The sequence below is a fragment of the Drosophila eugracilis genome, unplaced genomic scaffold, assembly GCF_018153835.1.
Source record: "Drosophila eugracilis isolate 14026-0451.02 unplaced genomic scaffold, ASM1815383v1 contig_2154, whole genome shotgun sequence".
NCBI lineage: Eukaryota > Metazoa > Arthropoda > Insecta > Diptera > Drosophilidae > Drosophila > Drosophila eugracilis.
The window spans coordinates 494,768-509,102 of record NW_024573038.1 but is presented as its reverse complement, the minus strand read 5'-3'; the positions used below and the strand labels follow the sequence as shown (position 1 = coordinate 509,102).

The window sequence follows — 14,335 nt, the reverse complement described above, 5'->3', positions numbered from 1 at the left end:
AAAGATTTTTAAAATCGAAATACTATTTCGATATTTGTGAAAAAGTGTAGGTTACTCAACATTCTATATCTGACAATAGGTGGCGCTTTGTGAATTTTCACTAGCAAAATGAATATTTTAAAATTGTGTAAAACGGTAACGGGTGTCTTATAGTCGCGGCACTCGTTTGCAGCGTTTCTTCTTGGTCATAATGAAATGGCTTTGAAATTTAGTAAGAAACTAAACTTGGTAATACTTCCGAGATTTAAAAAAATGGATAATATAGAAGGTTACGGAATCTTTTTGTTACCCATCTACAGTTCGGATATAAAATTTGGCTTAGTAAAAAAGTACACCCATCACACTTACTGTGGCCAATGGGAGTTTTCGCCAAACTCAACCATCTAAAATTAAAAAAAAATCTATTAAAAAAACCTAATTACTTAACACCCTAGAAATGTGACCACTCTTTCGGCAATAGCTGTAAAATTGAAAATTATTTATTGCAAGGTTTAGCTTGTCGGATTGTTTTGTAAATTGGAAGTAAGCTTTTAAGTTAGTTAATTAATTAAGAGTGCCAATGCCTTATCTTTCGCTTTCAAAAATACCAAAAAGGCAGCTTAATAAATAAAATACTAAAAATAATATAAACCCTGCTTTACTGAATAAATTTATTTACTTATTGATTTTATTTATATAAATTGAGATACTAGTAATTGGTCCAGCTAATAAAGAATATTTACTTACACCGGCTTAACAAATTAATTTCGTTTTCACGCAAAAAATGTACAAGTGGCTACGAAATATTCTTTAACATATACAACTCTACAATGACAGATTTTAGGTCTTCGGTTCTTTAAATTAGTAAAGCACAGGCTTCTTAGTAATAAAATGAGTAATGTACAAGGGACCAGTAGATAGTAAATATTTTGAATTCCAGAAAGGAAATTCTAACTTTACCTGAAAGTAGTCAATGGCTTCAATATTTGTTTCCTTAACTTAAGGAGATTTGTTCCCAATGCACAAAAGCTTTCATTTTTGCCAATTCGCGGCAAATTCGACTCCACTTTGTGTAGACATCTCGCAAGTAACATGAGAGGGCGATATGGAGTCAAGCGAGAAAGTGTCAGTACAAGAGAGGGACGGATACTGAAGTCTACACAAAAGCTTTGCCCAAGGGTATTACTGGGGGTTGAAACATACAAACGAAGGCGAAACTTGTTCAATTGAACTTAAGTGTCACAATGATGCTAATCAAACTAGTAAAGTAACTCAGATATGACATATATATATTATATATATATAATTGTAATTAGGAGAAATATCTGATCAATAGGCCTATTTCTAGGCCTTTTAGATCAAATAATCAAGTAATTCATGATGCCCCAATGATACAAATCGTAAATGCAATCAATGCCAAACACTCGAAACCCGAATGCAAACACAGACATGCAGTAACAATAACAACAATAACAATAACGAGGCGCGAGACAAAAACATTCCAATGCAATTAGTTCACACATACGAGTACACTCACACATGTGCCTGAGTGTGGAACCACCACCACTCGAGAGTGAATCCCCGTACATTTTCACCACGCACGAAGCTTTAATCACCAGGCACGCACACACACAACCCTTGAAGCAGCAAGCAAAAAAGAAAATACCATTGCATACCGTGGGGCGCTCATTCTATTTGCTGAGCACATCCGTTTCACTCTCTCGCCGCCCATGCGCACCGAGAGCTGCCCTTAATTTGGTCCGCGGACCAATCCGAGTAGCCCCTGAAAACTTTATGAGCGTGGCCGGGAGCAACCAATCAGGACGTTGCACATTTCCAGGCAGGCGCTGCACTCTTGCCCCTACAAGTGCATGCTGGTAGGCGCAAACGCGGCGCAGGGAAATCGAAGGGGGTTCGGAGTCCTGTTTGCCGCGCCCAAGTGTCGATTACTGGGATACTCGTTGGTTGCATATCTGTAGGCTCAATTACACGAGGGCCCACACTCACACTCACACCGACACATAGCCAGTGCATTCGGTTTCGGAGGTGTTTGCTCAGCAAGGTGACAAATTTTCATGCCAACGCCTGTAAATATGCAGGGATTTTTCCTGCTTTTCACTCCTTTCCCATTCACACTGCAAAACGAGGGTAATTGGGGTCGTTCTCATCGTTGTGCTGTGTTGATTTTTCGCATTGCATATTTCCAGGCGCCTCTGATTGCCGCTCCTGCCGTCTTCAGAGTCCTTTCCTGGCCATTTATGATGACGTTTTCCTCCGACCGACTCGCACGAGTGCCACTGCACTGCCAGCTTGTTTGCTCTGAGGGGTCAGGTCAGCATATTTGCCAAGCAAAATATATTTCTTTCATGCCAAGTGTGAAAATTGTCTTCCTCCGCTGCACTTTTGATTGCCGTTTTCAATTGGAGTGGCAGCACGGAGAAGGAACGCCAGGGAAAAAGATGGAGACTTTGTTGTCGGGCCAAATCAGAGCAATGTGGTTGAAATCGTTGACGAGGCATTTTCTATAGTTTTTGTGTCTCGAACGGGGATCTGAGGGCAATCAGGTCGCACCAAGGAATAATGGCAGCTAAAGAGTCATATGCCAGGACTCTCAAGAACAATGCGAACCGTCTTGTTCGAGATTTTTCCAGTGGTATATACTATATACATTGTTCTAAGAAGATCTGTAATATATAACATAACATGGCTTAACCTCTGAGCTTAGAGTGCCATGAATGGCCCGCAATTGAAAAGTCAGGCCAAATTTCTCACGACTTGAATAGTTTCAGTTCCATAGAATCCTTCTCACAACTCGTAGTAATGAGCAGTCACCGAAAGCATGTCATTAGGGTAAATCTACCGAGTATATTGTAGGCATTAAAGAACATGCTCCTCTTAAGGCAGCCCACATAATCCTGATAGCTCAAGAAACAAAAGTCACACATAAAGCTGAGGGGATGACGATGGTCATGGGCCCGAGTCTGCATCCTGGCGACCTACAGAATGGGCAAGTGTCCTATTTGCACAGCCCGCAGGAGGCAGAGCACGTAAATGCATCCGTAAATACATAAGGCTGCGCCACAACCACATTCACAGTCACAGTCTCAGCCGCACAAACACTGGTACCTGGCGCCATGACAGCTGCAAGGACTAAAGCCCTGAGAGGGAATTGAGTTAGAAGAGCCAAAGAGCTTAAAATCAAAAGTCAGGCCGGGCCTATGTAAATAAATGCAATATGCAGGCGGAAATGGGGAAAGGCAGTCAGTCACGGAGTGAAAGCAGAACGAGGGACAAACAGAAAACAAAAGGAGTGCAGAAGAGCGAAGGCAAGACATTTATTTGGCCAACACCAGGACCACGAACAGTACTAGGAAATAGGCACAGTCCCCAGCCCAGACAATGGTAAATGGCGCCTTAGATTCGACAGACCCGATTCTGATTCTGATTAAGCGCATAGGTCGACGTCTGACAACCCACACCGTCCCTCCGGCGGACTTCCCATCCATCTGTCGGTCTGTCACTCCGTCTGGCCATCAGACGGTCGCAACCGCAGGACAACTGAGGGTAGGGGAAAAATTCGGAAAAAAACACAGAAAATGCCAACAAATGGCTAGGCAGGTCGCTTTTTTATTCGCTTTTTTCGCCTGCGTTGTTGCAATGTAACGGCGTAAGCAGAATTACGTGCAATTGTTTTCTGCAGTGGTTCGTGCACATAAATGCGGCATCGAGGGAACAGGGGATCGGAGACTCGGGGCTGGGCTCTCCGCTGGGTAAACATAGACACGTTGACTGCATCTAGGATGAGCGCCACGAAATGACTGACTGCCTTGTTGAATACTTGCGGAAGAATAAGACTGTGTGTTCATAGCCTGAGAAACGGATGGAAAACGGCTGAAACGGCTTTATGCTTAGATAGAATACGCCAGTGTTTAAAACAAGAAATTTAAGATGTGTTACCAAGATAACGATTCTTGTCTGCATTCCAGGTTAAGTTAAATGAACTTAACACAGCCAGAATAAAAACAAGTTTTGAAATTTATTTACGTTCAACATCAGCACATTGTTGCTCGAGATCTTATTTTAATGAAGAACTGTCGTAAAAGATCAGGAACGAATTGAACTTGATTTCGGTATTTATTAAGGTTAAATTAAGTTCTGATAAGCTCTTATAAATACATTCGCTTTCCGCTTTGATTAAACGGCTTTCCTCTTATTTTTAATAATCAGGACTGACTTTGACAATTAGAAACTATTTTTGATAACTAGGTAAAGTATAGTAAGCTGAGACTCAAACTAAAATTATTGTCAACTATTATCTGGAAAGGTTTTTACTTGAAAAAAAAATGGACTGAAGCCATATGCCATTTTCAACAAGATGGATCGCTGTAATCGAGTATTGCGATTAGCAGATACCCTAATACCCTATTAACTCCATAGGGCTAGCAGCAAAAAACATCATTGTATTATATAACTTCATTGTATACAAATATATATCCATTAAACCTGGAATCCGGAAATATATCTCAACTAGCGGATATCTCACTGCCCATGTAACTCTCTTTATAACTCGAATTTCTTATAAGTTGTTAAATTACATCCCGACTTGACAAATATTGGGTATAAAGCTATTAACAAAAAAGGTGTATTTGTAAAACTGAACATTAAGTACGAGGTGTTAAGCGTGATTAATGTTTTCTTTATGGAGCCGGAAACTCTTCCTTTAACCTTTTACGAACTATTCCTTAAATACAAGAATATAATTTTCTTAAAGTTTTGGGGCAATGAAGAAAGAGCTTTAAGTAAACATTTTAAATTATATTCACTTCAAACTTTTTATGACTTTTGAATAGTTTTTTTGTATTTATTTTAGTCAATCAATCATTCCTTTACATTGATATAACCCTTTCTTATTCATGTTTTACTAAATCATTTTCGAAATGAGATCACACTCGATCAAAAGTTCAAAAGACTCGGAGCCAATGTTCCCCAGGTAGGCGATAACTTTAGTTTTGTAATGGCCTGTGACGACGAATTTGGGTATCATATCATCAGTCAACTGCCAGCCTCTGAGATTATACTGGCCAACAGGCCAAGGGCAGCTATTGGGAACATGTCCGTGCTTACTCAAACTTAGAAACCATCGCCTGAATAAGTTGTTTCGATTAAGAGCGATCACTCTGCAGTAGTCAATGTCGTACTTGAAGAACGCATGGTAGTCCCCAGAGCTGCTGAGACCCCTTTCCAGAGTAATATGAACCTTCACTCCAGCTGGGACCTTGACTTTCGTCTGCATTTCAACAGAAATGTGGCTATCAATGATGGACAGGTTGAAGAAGTCGATGTACATAGCATTTTGGTGGCATCTATGACTCAGTACATCCAGTGTTTTCTACGATTTGACTTTTGTTATAAAAAGAACTAACAGTAAACAGATAGATCACCCACAATGGCCAGTGACTTCTGCACCAACAGCATCCACAGTAAAATTATTATTTGGTAAAATGTTTGTGAACTCATTTTGATACACCTACTGAACGAAACTAATTATAAATTGAGTTTGGTTTACCTAAATAGGTAATGCCCAAAGCCAAATGCCTCTCGATCTCGTTATTTATTATTTGGGCTTCAACGCACTGGTGAGCAACTGTCATTAACATGATCCTATCAAGTCGGTTCTTTCCCCAAACAGTAATCTAAAATATCATGAAAATGTCTGTATAATCTAATACCGATAACACATTTGAGCTGTCGAGTTATTCCAGATCCACTTTGTATTCATTAAAAATATAATATGCCGAATACAATAAACGAAATAAACGTTTTTAAACGGCCGTTTAAAAATGTTTTTCGCCAATCAAGTTAAGTGGTCTTGTCAAATAGCTAACATTTAAATGCCCATATTTTCGATCTGAGCCTTAGTAAATATTTGACTCTGCCCAAGTCGCAGTTTTAAAAATGTCAATAAGTGTTTTGTTGACTGTCGTGTGCCTCATTACCATGCCCACTCCCGTGGTAAGTACACTTCGATCTAACTCAACCTTTAGGTTAGTACAGTTTTCATGTCTTTAAGATGGCCAAGATCCTAATGCTGGAGACTCAATGCTTGAACTTCAATCGAAGCTATCTTTATAATGTAACGCTGATTGCGAAAAATTCGCGGATCAATTTGGATCTCTACCTTCTTAGGGGCTTGGTTCAGGGCGTAACAATGGACATCCAGTTCCTCCTAAGCTTGCAAAACTCAAACAAGTTCCAGAGAATCTTCCAATACTCTCTGGACATGTGCAATCTGCTGGCACGGAGAAGGTACAACATCTTCAAGGGATGGTTTGCGACCTTCTTCGAAGCCGGGAACTTCAAAAAGTACTGCCCTGTAGAGCCGAACTACTACTACCTGAAGGACTACAACTATAACACACTCTTCTTACCAAAGTTTTTGGTCCAAGGCAAGTACCGAGTGAAGTTCAACATGAACCAGTTGAGGAACAACGATAGAATCAAGGACTTCATAGTGGCATGTGACTTTGTAGTTGAAATAAAGTAGCTGATCAGTGATCTCTATAACAATACACGTGGCCATCAATTAAAATTAGTTTAGTCTGGTCGGCGGCTGGATGACAGTGATTTTCAAACCTCATTACACGCTCAGCATCGGCATGGAAATGTTGAAAGTATTTGTTACAGCCTCCCTGCTCTTCTTCTACCAGTTAGAGACCACAAATTCAGTGAGTATTTATTACATAAGCTCTTCAAAAACTTTCTAAAATACCAATTTTTCTGCTGACAAGCTATCACTTATTTTCCAGACGGGAAAATGCAAGTTCAGTAGGAACCATTTCGAAAATTTCACCCTTGAAATTAAGAACAACACATTGTTCATGGATATGATAACCTCCAAGACGATCCACCGAGGCCTCAAGGTCCTCATCGATACCCAAATCACCCTTGACAAGGGGAGGAGCTACCAACGGCTCTTCGCCCACATTCTGGACACCTGCAGCGTGATCTCCCCGGTGAGAGGCAACCTCTTCAAGAGCTGGTTCGACAGCATGCTGAAGCACGGAAACTTCATGGTCAACTGCCCCGTGCCGGCGGGTAACTACTTTCTGCGAGACTGGAAGCTGGACTCCCAGTTGGTTCCTCACTATTTGCTTCCTGGCGACTACTGCATCAGTGCCCACTTCTTCTATGGCAAGCTCAAGTCAAAGCAGGAGGACTTCTTCCTCGACATAGAAGTATACGCTCTGTTGAAAGCCGATAGCTAGTATGGTATATCTAACTCTGGCTTAAAAATAAAGCGAAATCAAGAAGCGTATTCTAAAAATATGCGATTCCTAATACGCAATTTCGAAGCAATTTAAATCCAATTAGCGGGTCTCACTCGTGTGCATTTGAATAACTAGATCACCATTGGGATAGACTGCCATTGCACTCCGAGCTCAGATTGAAAAAGTATCCATGTTGAAAGTAGCTTTTATACTCATCGGCGCACTTTTTCCGCTGGCAGAGGTACGCACATATCTATGATAGAAATAAGATACTCTAAGGTATAATAGTTTCCGTCACCTTCAGCCCAGTGCGGTGAGTCTAACTCGCATTCATTGCGATAAGAACTCAAAGTTCTTCAGCACCCTGAACGTCACAGCCATGAACAGTTCGATCTTCGCGGACATAGAATTGATTCAGGCCCTGAAGGCGGGATTTCGAGGACACGTCGACGTACAGCTGCGTCTCAGCAATGCCAAGACCTTCCAGAGCCTAGTCCAGACCGACACCGACTACTGCGAGCTCCTGACGACTCTCAAGGACTCGCTCTTCCGACGCTGGGTTAAGAGTGTAGTGAAGAATAGCAACTTCATGGAGAACTGCCCCGTTCCGGCCGGTCACTACTACTTGAAAGGCTGGCACGTGGATATGGGTCTGGTGCCCTCCTATCTGCTGAGTGGCGACTACCGCCTCAGGGCATTGGTTTACTATGGGAAGTACCGCACCAAGAAGCAGCAGTTCCTTGTCCAGTGCATTGTGGAGGCAACAATGCGTAACAAATAGGCACAAGTTCAGCCTGATTTGTACGAGTGTAATTATGTCATTCAACTGTTTGTCCGATTAATCAATCCATCACGCAGCTTGAGTCGAACAACAAGCCCATTAAATGGCTCTAATTGCAATATTCAAAATCACTTGTTTGTGGCAATGTTAGAGTTGACATCATCCCGGGATGTTTCACGGGCAACTTGTGGCAATTGTGCTGGGCTGGATTATTATGACTATTGTCATCGAGCAAAGCGTGGTAAGTGGTTGAGTTCCTTTACAAAGAATATGTTGAGAATGAGCTAATTAGGCCCCCAGAATGACTTTCAAGGCCGGAGACTGCACTTACAACAAATCTACCTTCTCCAACTTTACTATCCAAATCCTAAAAACCAAAGTGATGATGGACATGATTCTAGTCACCACTTTGCGGCAGGGGCTGAAGGCCCACCTCAGCTTCGAGTTTCGGCTTTCCAAGGGCAAGCCCTACCAGAGTGTCTACCAGCACGACATGAACTACTGCGCCCTGATCAAGGGCTCTCAGGAGTCGATCTATCGGCGATGGTTCACGTCCATGCTGAAGGTGGGAAACTTCGCCACGAGCTGTCCAATTAGGGAAGGTTACTACTACATGCACGGCTGGACCCTGGATGCGAACTATGTGCCTTCCTTTCTCTATGTAGGGGACTACCGGATCGGCGGATCGTTCTTCTATGGCAGGTTCAAGAAGCAGCTGAATAACCGTCTATTAGAGTGCAGCGTGGAGGCCGTGTTGAGCTAGGGCTGGGAGAGGTTATTGTGATGAACGGATAGTCAGGCTCCAATACACTGGATAATTAATATATTTTGCCCAAGCTAAGTCATTCATTGAATCAGTTCTGTTTTTTTTGTGAACAGAGATGGCTCGGCCTAAATGGATCTTACAGCTAGTGGGGTTGGAGATACCCTTGTGCCTGGCCATAGTTATCTTTTCCGTCAGGGCGGTATGTAGTCTGTGTATCGGGTGGCAGTCTGAACCCTGACCTGACTCCCTTAGGATCGCAACATCAAGTTCATCGCCGGAGAAAGCCGGTTCAACAGGGACTATTTCGAAAACTTCACATTCACCATTCGCAACGACCAGGTCTTCCTGGACATGTACCTGCGGAAGCCCCTGAGCAGAGGCTGGAGGGCCAGACTGGACTTTAAGACACGCGTGGGGAACTCGAAGAGCTTTCAGAGCCTGTTCTCTACCAATATCGACGTATGCAATATCGTGAACGCGGCCAAGATCAATTTGTTCAAGAAGTGGTACAAGAACCTGCTCAAGTACGGCAACTTCCTCCGCCAGTGTCCACTGAGTACTGGCCACTACTACTTGAGGGGCTGGCAGTTCGGGGATGGCTTGGTGCCGCCGTTCATAACGAGCGGATCGTACCGATTGGAGACTTACAACTTTTTTGGGAAGTACAAGGGCAAAGACGAGGATTTCATAATGAGTTGCACGGCCGATGCTGTCATACATATCTGATGCCGAATCTGAATCCGATGGGTAATGGGTTGGAAATAAATATACACCGCTCGTAGTCGTAATTTGTAATTGATTTCGAGAGCAGTCATTGAAGTTTCATAGTGGGTATGGAAATGTGGAAATTGCTTGTTTGCTCCGTTCTCGTTCAATCGTCTTTTCACATCGATCTCGTCGCGGGGGTAAGTCACTTTCTGTCCACCATGGAATATTTTTAGAGGAACCCGTCTTTCAGGAGCGTAGCGTAAAGTTCCTTACCGGAAATTGCTCCTTCAACCCGAAGTATTTTAAAAACTTCTCCATGACTATCGTTAATAATTTGATGAACATGGACATGCATCTGAACAGACCCATTCAGAGGGGCTTCAAGGCTCACGTGGACATTCTACTGCGCCTAGCCAATGCCAAGAACTTCCAGTCCGTGTTCAACCAGAAGACCGATGTCTGTGCGATTACATCGAGTGTCAAGAACACCCTGTTTAAGAGCTGGTTCAAGGATATGAGCAAGAACAGCAACTTTATGTACAACTGCCCAGTGACGGTGGGTCACTATTACATGCACAACTGGCGGATGGGGAGTTCCATGACCCACAAGTTCCTCATCCCAGGTGAATATCGCGGCAAACTTTCTTTCTTCTATGGCAAATACGGGACGAAGTCCTTCGAAGAAACATTGAGTCTGACCATTGACACGATCCTTTCTAACTAGACTATTGCATCATGGGTAAGGCTATATGTCTGCAAATATTCGTACTGTGATGCCTCATTTTGTAAATACTTTTAATAAAGTATAAAGTATAATAAAGTATAGCAAATATAAAGCATTACCAGATAATTTACGAAACTTGGAATTTCGAAATAAATACACCAAAAAGTAAGGAATGCAGTGTCTATTGTTAATGAGTATTCTTTGAGATATAGGTATGCAATCTCCTGATGTTTGATTTATGAAATTATTATTATGTTTTCCTTAAAGCAGATTTACATTGATTATATATAAGTTAGCAGCTGGGATTTTTCGAGGATGTGCGCTGGATGCAACGATGATGTTAACAACTTCCGCCCTCACGCAGCGATAATCGAATCGTCACCGTTTCTGATTCTGTTTCTGTTTTTTTTTCCTTGTTCTGGGACCGTCTGCAACGGATGATAGCAGCAATTTTATGGCGAGAAATAATAATATCCCGAACAAGGCTGCAACATGTTGCACGGCGTTACGCTTGCGTTGATTGTCGATGCAGCAGGAGGAGACGATACAGACACTGGAGCATCCCATGTCCTTAGTATCAAGCTGGCCTCGCAGATGTCGCATGCAGCAAAAGAAATTGGAAAGAGAACGGAAAAAGGACGCATTACCCATTGTCTGACAACGGTCTGCATAACATGTGACTTGGCGCTGGAAGCGCTTAACTTTATTGCTTCCTAATTGCCACCCAATGCCTTCCCGCGATCTCACTTCCGAGTTCTTCCTCGGAGGTCCAGTGGTAGTGGCACATCCCAAATGATTTGCCCCAGGCCCCCATGCTCGCCAATTTGCTGGGAGTCCCGCTGGTATAATTATAGGTTGCGTGGTGATGATTGCCACCTCACTACAGAGAATCCCCCCTGATATACTTCACGCCCCGAATCCTGGTCCTGACACCGCCGGCAGGCATGTCTGATGACTAATGAGTGTGGGCCAGAGAACGAGTGAAAGTCAGGTAAGCTTTGCCTAATTAGTTAAAACGCCCATCCAGCCATGTAATTGGAGGCCTTTGAAAGGAGCCAAAGAATGGCTCGTAGATGATTTAATTTATAGGAAACCCGCCTGGGCTTGGGCAAAGCCCATAAGTCGAATTGGATAGAGATGGAGGTCGATGGGATTCCCCTTTGTAAATCAATTTCATGGCAAACAAACATTAAACGTTATTTAACACAAAGCACAGCAAATGCGACAAGTATAATGATGGCAATTTCCTTGAGTACACGACGCCACTTCTTCAGTTATCCGCTCCTGACCCCAGCTCCTCTGGCTGCTCCCTGCATTTGTTTCAAAGCAGCTCCGGCTGCACTGGTCTTGCGTTTGTTCTTTCTCGGGCTCCGACAAAATACAAGAAATTGTTCTCTGCCTCTCACTCCAGCTCCGGAAGTGCAATTGATGGCAAGTACGACGAAAAAAAGAACCCATGGCATCCTTGGGAGCGCGTGCGAACGTGTCGAGAGGAGCTGGACCAAGGACCAATCGGGGAGTCGACGGCGAACTTCTCGATGGAAAAATACTTTGTCCCCAAACTATTATTGACAGTGTTTAAATTATTTTGCGCTTAGATTGCGCACTCGTATAAATCGCAGCTTGCAGCGCTGCCAGCCACGTTCCGGGCTCAAATCCGTGTCCGTGTCGGTGGCCGTATCCGTGTCCTTGTTGGAGGACTCATTAATTTATTTATGCGAAATGCACGTGCAACGATTTACTCGATTGGAAGTGAGAAACTGTGTTAGCCAGTGGAGATTTGAGCTCTTCAATTATTCATTGCTTTTTAATGTGACCAGTTAGGCTGCCTTCCAGCGAACCTCTTCCTCGCGATACCGGATCCCATTCACTTCATTTTGATGTCGACGTAGAAGATTGTGTCTGTCAAGTTGACGTTGTTCCAGTCCCTCACATAGACGTTGGAGTCTATACGGAAGCTACCCGAGCGAATGAACCGCGGAATGGTCTCCTTCTCCGACCGAATGTTGCACATATAGTAGTTGCCCTGGAAAGGGGATTGTTCAGTCAAGAAGATGATCAGAATTTGAATATTACCTCCATGAGAGGGCAGCTTCGTGGCATATTGGACTGCCTAAGGATGTTGTTGAGCCAGAAGTTGATTAGGCTGTTGCCCTTGGCTCTGCCCATCACCTGGCACAAGTTCACGTTGTAGGTGAAGACGTCCCTGAAGGTGTCTCCTTTCTTAGACACTCTCTGCCCTATGGTGGCCCTGAGCCACACGTCCGCCGTGATGTTCCGGGAGAAGTTCAGGGTGAAGTTGATGGTGGTGTGGTCCTGGCTGATCGCTGCCCCATACAGCGAAATGTACTTCCTGTTGAAGTCGGTGTCGATCTTCCGAAAGAGCAGGAAGTTCAAGGACTGTAGGGAAGTGATGAGAAAAGTAATAAGGAGTGTGATAATCCCTACAAGATTTCACCTTTTGACCTTCGAGAATTCTGCAGACTGTACAGAGGATCAGCCCAAAAAGTAGAACTCTACCTGGCAGCAACATTGTGCGAAATGACCTCCTATATGCACCCTACTGAATTAGGCTTGACACGTTTTGTTTCTGCCAAACCCATTAAAACCCCATCAGTTTTCCATTTGCAGAGCTCCGCATCTTGATCCGCTAAAGTAGAAACTTCGATATCGAAAAAGAGCCCGTACCCGTGCTTCGCTAATGAAACTGCAGATCCACTCAGGTGGCTCTCAGACCGAGCCTCTCATCTTTCCAGCGTAATTAAATTGCAGAACTGTTCAGATTCAGAAGTTCACCCGACTCAGACCATCCCCATCGTGCTGCCCATATAATTTGTTAGGGACTGACGCTAAAAATATGATAAATTACCGCTTAACGGGCAGCTGCAGTTGCCCGCCCGACAAGGCAGCATAAATTCAAAAAGAGCCGCTATTTGCTGCTAACCAAATCTTAATTATAAATCTAAAGGAAGCACTTGCAACCGAAAAAAAGGAGAAAGAAATTACCGCAAGCGCAGTGCGCCGAAGGATGTGCGACGACCAAAGGAGGAGTGGAATGATGATTTAATAGAATGGTCTGCGGGCACCGCCAGCTGGCTGCCGTGTCCTGTCGGCTGAGCCGAATGAATGGAGCCAAGGAGTAGTGGGCGGAGCAGGCGGAAATGACTCCATAAGCTGCTGCAACCATAAACCGGAAGTTAACAGACTTTCGCTGATGTGGCACTTTCATGGCGCTGCTGCAGGACACCAGAACAGCAGGACCCGGGGACATCCGGACTCCCGGACACCACGAAACCGCCTGGACTCAGCAGACACGCTCGGCGGGCAGTCTGCAAAATTGTGACAGCGCATGGCCGCAGGATAATCAAATAATTTTTTTCTCTGCCTCCTCTCATCCTTCGCTGCAGGACCTCTGCTTTTTTTGCGACTTTTCTCTGGAACCACTCCTGCTGGCTCGTTAAATTATTGTTGCAACATTGCCACAAAATGCTAATTGCCGCATACGATACGATCGAAGCGACTTGGCTCTCCGTCTTGCCCGCTTTTGGGACCGGCAAACTTTTCCGAATGGCAACTGTCATTGATTTTGCCTCATTTTGACAGTTTCCATTTTCTTTTCTATTTTTCTCTTTGTGCTCTGGCTCGGCACTTGGCGCTTATCGCCATCTGTCAAAGGCTGGCAAATTGCATTGGCTTACACATTAATAAATCACCCACAAAATGCCGGACAGAAGTTTTCCCATCGAGCCGAAGGTGCGCCCTCCATGTGGCACATTAAACCATGAAGTTCTTGGCAACTGCAGTTGATAACGGTAACCGGTCTTTCGGCCACGGGTTTTACAGCCACTAACCATATTCACTCCATATACTTCATGCAGCACAACAATTGTATGCTCAATTTCTTTTGCAAATGTTCACGCGCGAGGGAATCCGAACAACATGGGTAATTGTAAATGAATCGGAAGAGCTACATGAACTGCCCTGAAATTGGTTTTGTAAATTAGGGTCATTTGCAGGAGTTAAGTTCATTGTGTACATTGGCCCACACAGCGTGGATGCCAACGAAGGGAGAGTTAACAATGAACCAAGTGGAGGATTCTGAGTAACTG

General features: G+C 43.8%; 7 protein-coding genes across 7 annotated transcripts; 6 read left to right on the top strand and 1 right to left on the bottom strand.

The window, feature by feature from the left end:
- Nucleotides 1-5,425: 5,425 nt before the first annotated feature.
- On the top strand, nucleotides 5,426-6,523 carry LOC108116755. Its single transcript, XM_017228774.2, has 3 exons — nucleotides 5,426-5,459; nucleotides 5,927-5,988; nucleotides 6,050-6,523. The coding sequence occupies exons 1-3, from the start codon at nucleotides 5,426-5,428 to the stop codon at nucleotides 6,521-6,523; spliced, it is 570 nt and encodes a 189-aa protein (XP_017084263.2).
- A 70-nt stretch (nucleotides 6,524-6,593) lies between these two features.
- Nucleotides 6,594-7,244, top strand: LOC108116725. The gene is made up of 2 exons (XM_017228742.1): nucleotides 6,594-6,704; nucleotides 6,786-7,244. The coding sequence occupies exons 1-2, from the start codon at nucleotides 6,594-6,596 to the stop codon at nucleotides 7,242-7,244; spliced, it is 570 nt and encodes a 189-aa protein (XP_017084231.1).
- Nucleotides 7,245-7,437: 193 nt separating this feature from the next.
- LOC108116726 lies at nucleotides 7,438-8,028 on the top strand. The gene is made up of 2 exons (XM_017228743.1): nucleotides 7,438-7,488; nucleotides 7,552-8,028. The coding sequence occupies exons 1-2, from the start codon at nucleotides 7,438-7,440 to the stop codon at nucleotides 8,026-8,028; spliced, it is 528 nt and encodes a 175-aa protein (XP_017084232.1).
- Nucleotides 8,029-8,197: 169 nt separating this feature from the next.
- LOC108116757 lies at nucleotides 8,198-8,791 on the top strand. Its single transcript, XM_017228776.1, has 2 exons — nucleotides 8,198-8,266; nucleotides 8,321-8,791. Exons 1-2 carry the CDS (start codon nucleotides 8,198-8,200, stop codon nucleotides 8,789-8,791), a joined length of 540 nt encoding a protein of 179 aa, XP_017084265.1.
- Nucleotides 8,792-8,909: 118 nt separating this feature from the next.
- On the top strand, nucleotides 8,910-9,520 carry LOC108116756. Its single transcript, XM_017228775.2, has 2 exons — nucleotides 8,910-8,993; nucleotides 9,047-9,520. Exons 1-2 carry the CDS (start codon nucleotides 8,910-8,912, stop codon nucleotides 9,518-9,520), a joined length of 558 nt encoding a protein of 185 aa, XP_017084264.2.
- Nucleotides 9,521-9,633: 113 nt separating this feature from the next.
- LOC108116727 lies at nucleotides 9,634-10,226 on the top strand. Its single transcript, XM_017228744.1, has 2 exons — nucleotides 9,634-9,699; nucleotides 9,753-10,226. Exons 1-2 carry the CDS (start codon nucleotides 9,634-9,636, stop codon nucleotides 10,224-10,226), a joined length of 540 nt encoding a protein of 179 aa, XP_017084233.1.
- A 1,867-nt stretch (nucleotides 10,227-12,093) lies between these two features.
- LOC108116754 lies at nucleotides 12,094-12,759 on the bottom strand. Its single transcript, XM_017228772.1, has 3 exons — nucleotides 12,685-12,759; nucleotides 12,303-12,626; nucleotides 12,094-12,252 (listed from the first exon to the last, which is right to left on the bottom strand). Exons 1-3 carry the CDS (start codon nucleotides 12,757-12,759, stop codon nucleotides 12,094-12,096), a joined length of 558 nt encoding a protein of 185 aa, XP_017084261.1.
- Nucleotides 12,760-14,335: the final 1,576 nt, after the last annotated feature.

What these genes read in the sequence shown, in the direction of transcription:
- LOC108116727 (XM_017228744.1), top strand. Translation starts at nt 9,634, where the DNA reads ATGTGGAAATTGCTTGTTTGCTCCGTTCTCGTTCAATCGTCTTTTCAC. An exon ending in ACATCGATCTCGTCGCGGGG is followed by an intron (nt 9,700 to 9,752) that starts GTAAGTCACTTT and finishes CCCGTCTTTCAG; the next exon opens with GAGCGTAGCGTAAAGTTCCT.
- LOC108116756 (XM_017228775.2), top strand. Translation starts at nt 8,910, where the DNA reads ATGGCTCGGCCTAAATGGATCTTACAGCTAGTGGGGTTGGAGATACCC. An exon ending in TTATCTTTTCCGTCAGGGCG is followed by an intron (nt 8,994 to 9,046) that starts GTATGTAGTCTG and finishes TGACTCCCTTAG; the next exon opens with GATCGCAACATCAAGTTCAT.
- LOC108116755 (XM_017228774.2), top strand. Translation starts at nt 5,426, where the DNA reads ATGGCCAGTGACTTCTGCACCAACAGCATCCACA. An exon ending in CTGCACCAACAGCATCCACA is followed by an intron (nt 5,460 to 5,926) that starts GTAAAATTATTA and finishes CCCAAGTCGCAG; the next exon opens with TTTTAAAAATGTCAATAAGT. An exon ending in TCATTACCATGCCCACTCCC is followed by an intron (nt 5,989 to 6,049) that starts GTGGTAAGTACA and finishes CATGTCTTTAAG; the next exon opens with ATGGCCAAGATCCTAATGCT.
- LOC108116754 (XM_017228772.1), bottom strand. Translation starts at nt 12,759, where the DNA reads ATGTTGCTGCCAGGTAGAGTTCTACTTTTTGGGCTGATCCTCTGTACA. An exon ending in GAATTCTCGAAGGTCAAAAG is followed by an intron (nt 12,627 to 12,684) that starts GTGAAATCTTGT and finishes ACTTCCCTACAG; the next exon opens with TCCTTGAACTTCCTGCTCTT. An exon ending in GAAGCTGCCCTCTCATGGAG is followed by an intron (nt 12,253 to 12,302) that starts GTAATATTCAAA and finishes TCCCCTTTCCAG; the next exon opens with GGCAACTACTATATGTGCAA.
- LOC108116726 (XM_017228743.1), top strand. Translation starts at nt 7,438, where the DNA reads ATGTTGAAAGTAGCTTTTATACTCATCGGCGCACTTTTTCCGCTGGCA. An exon ending in CACTTTTTCCGCTGGCAGAG is followed by an intron (nt 7,489 to 7,551) that starts GTACGCACATAT and finishes CGTCACCTTCAG; the next exon opens with CCCAGTGCGGTGAGTCTAAC.
- LOC108116757 (XM_017228776.1), top strand. Translation starts at nt 8,198, where the DNA reads ATGTTTCACGGGCAACTTGTGGCAATTGTGCTGGGCTGGATTATTATG. An exon ending in CTATTGTCATCGAGCAAAGC is followed by an intron (nt 8,267 to 8,320) that starts GTGGTAAGTGGT and finishes TGAGCTAATTAG; the next exon opens with GCCCCCAGAATGACTTTCAA.
- LOC108116725 (XM_017228742.1), top strand. Translation starts at nt 6,594, where the DNA reads ATGACAGTGATTTTCAAACCTCATTACACGCTCAGCATCGGCATGGAA. An exon ending in AGTTAGAGACCACAAATTCA is followed by an intron (nt 6,705 to 6,785) that starts GTGAGTATTTAT and finishes CTTATTTTCCAG; the next exon opens with ACGGGAAAATGCAAGTTCAG.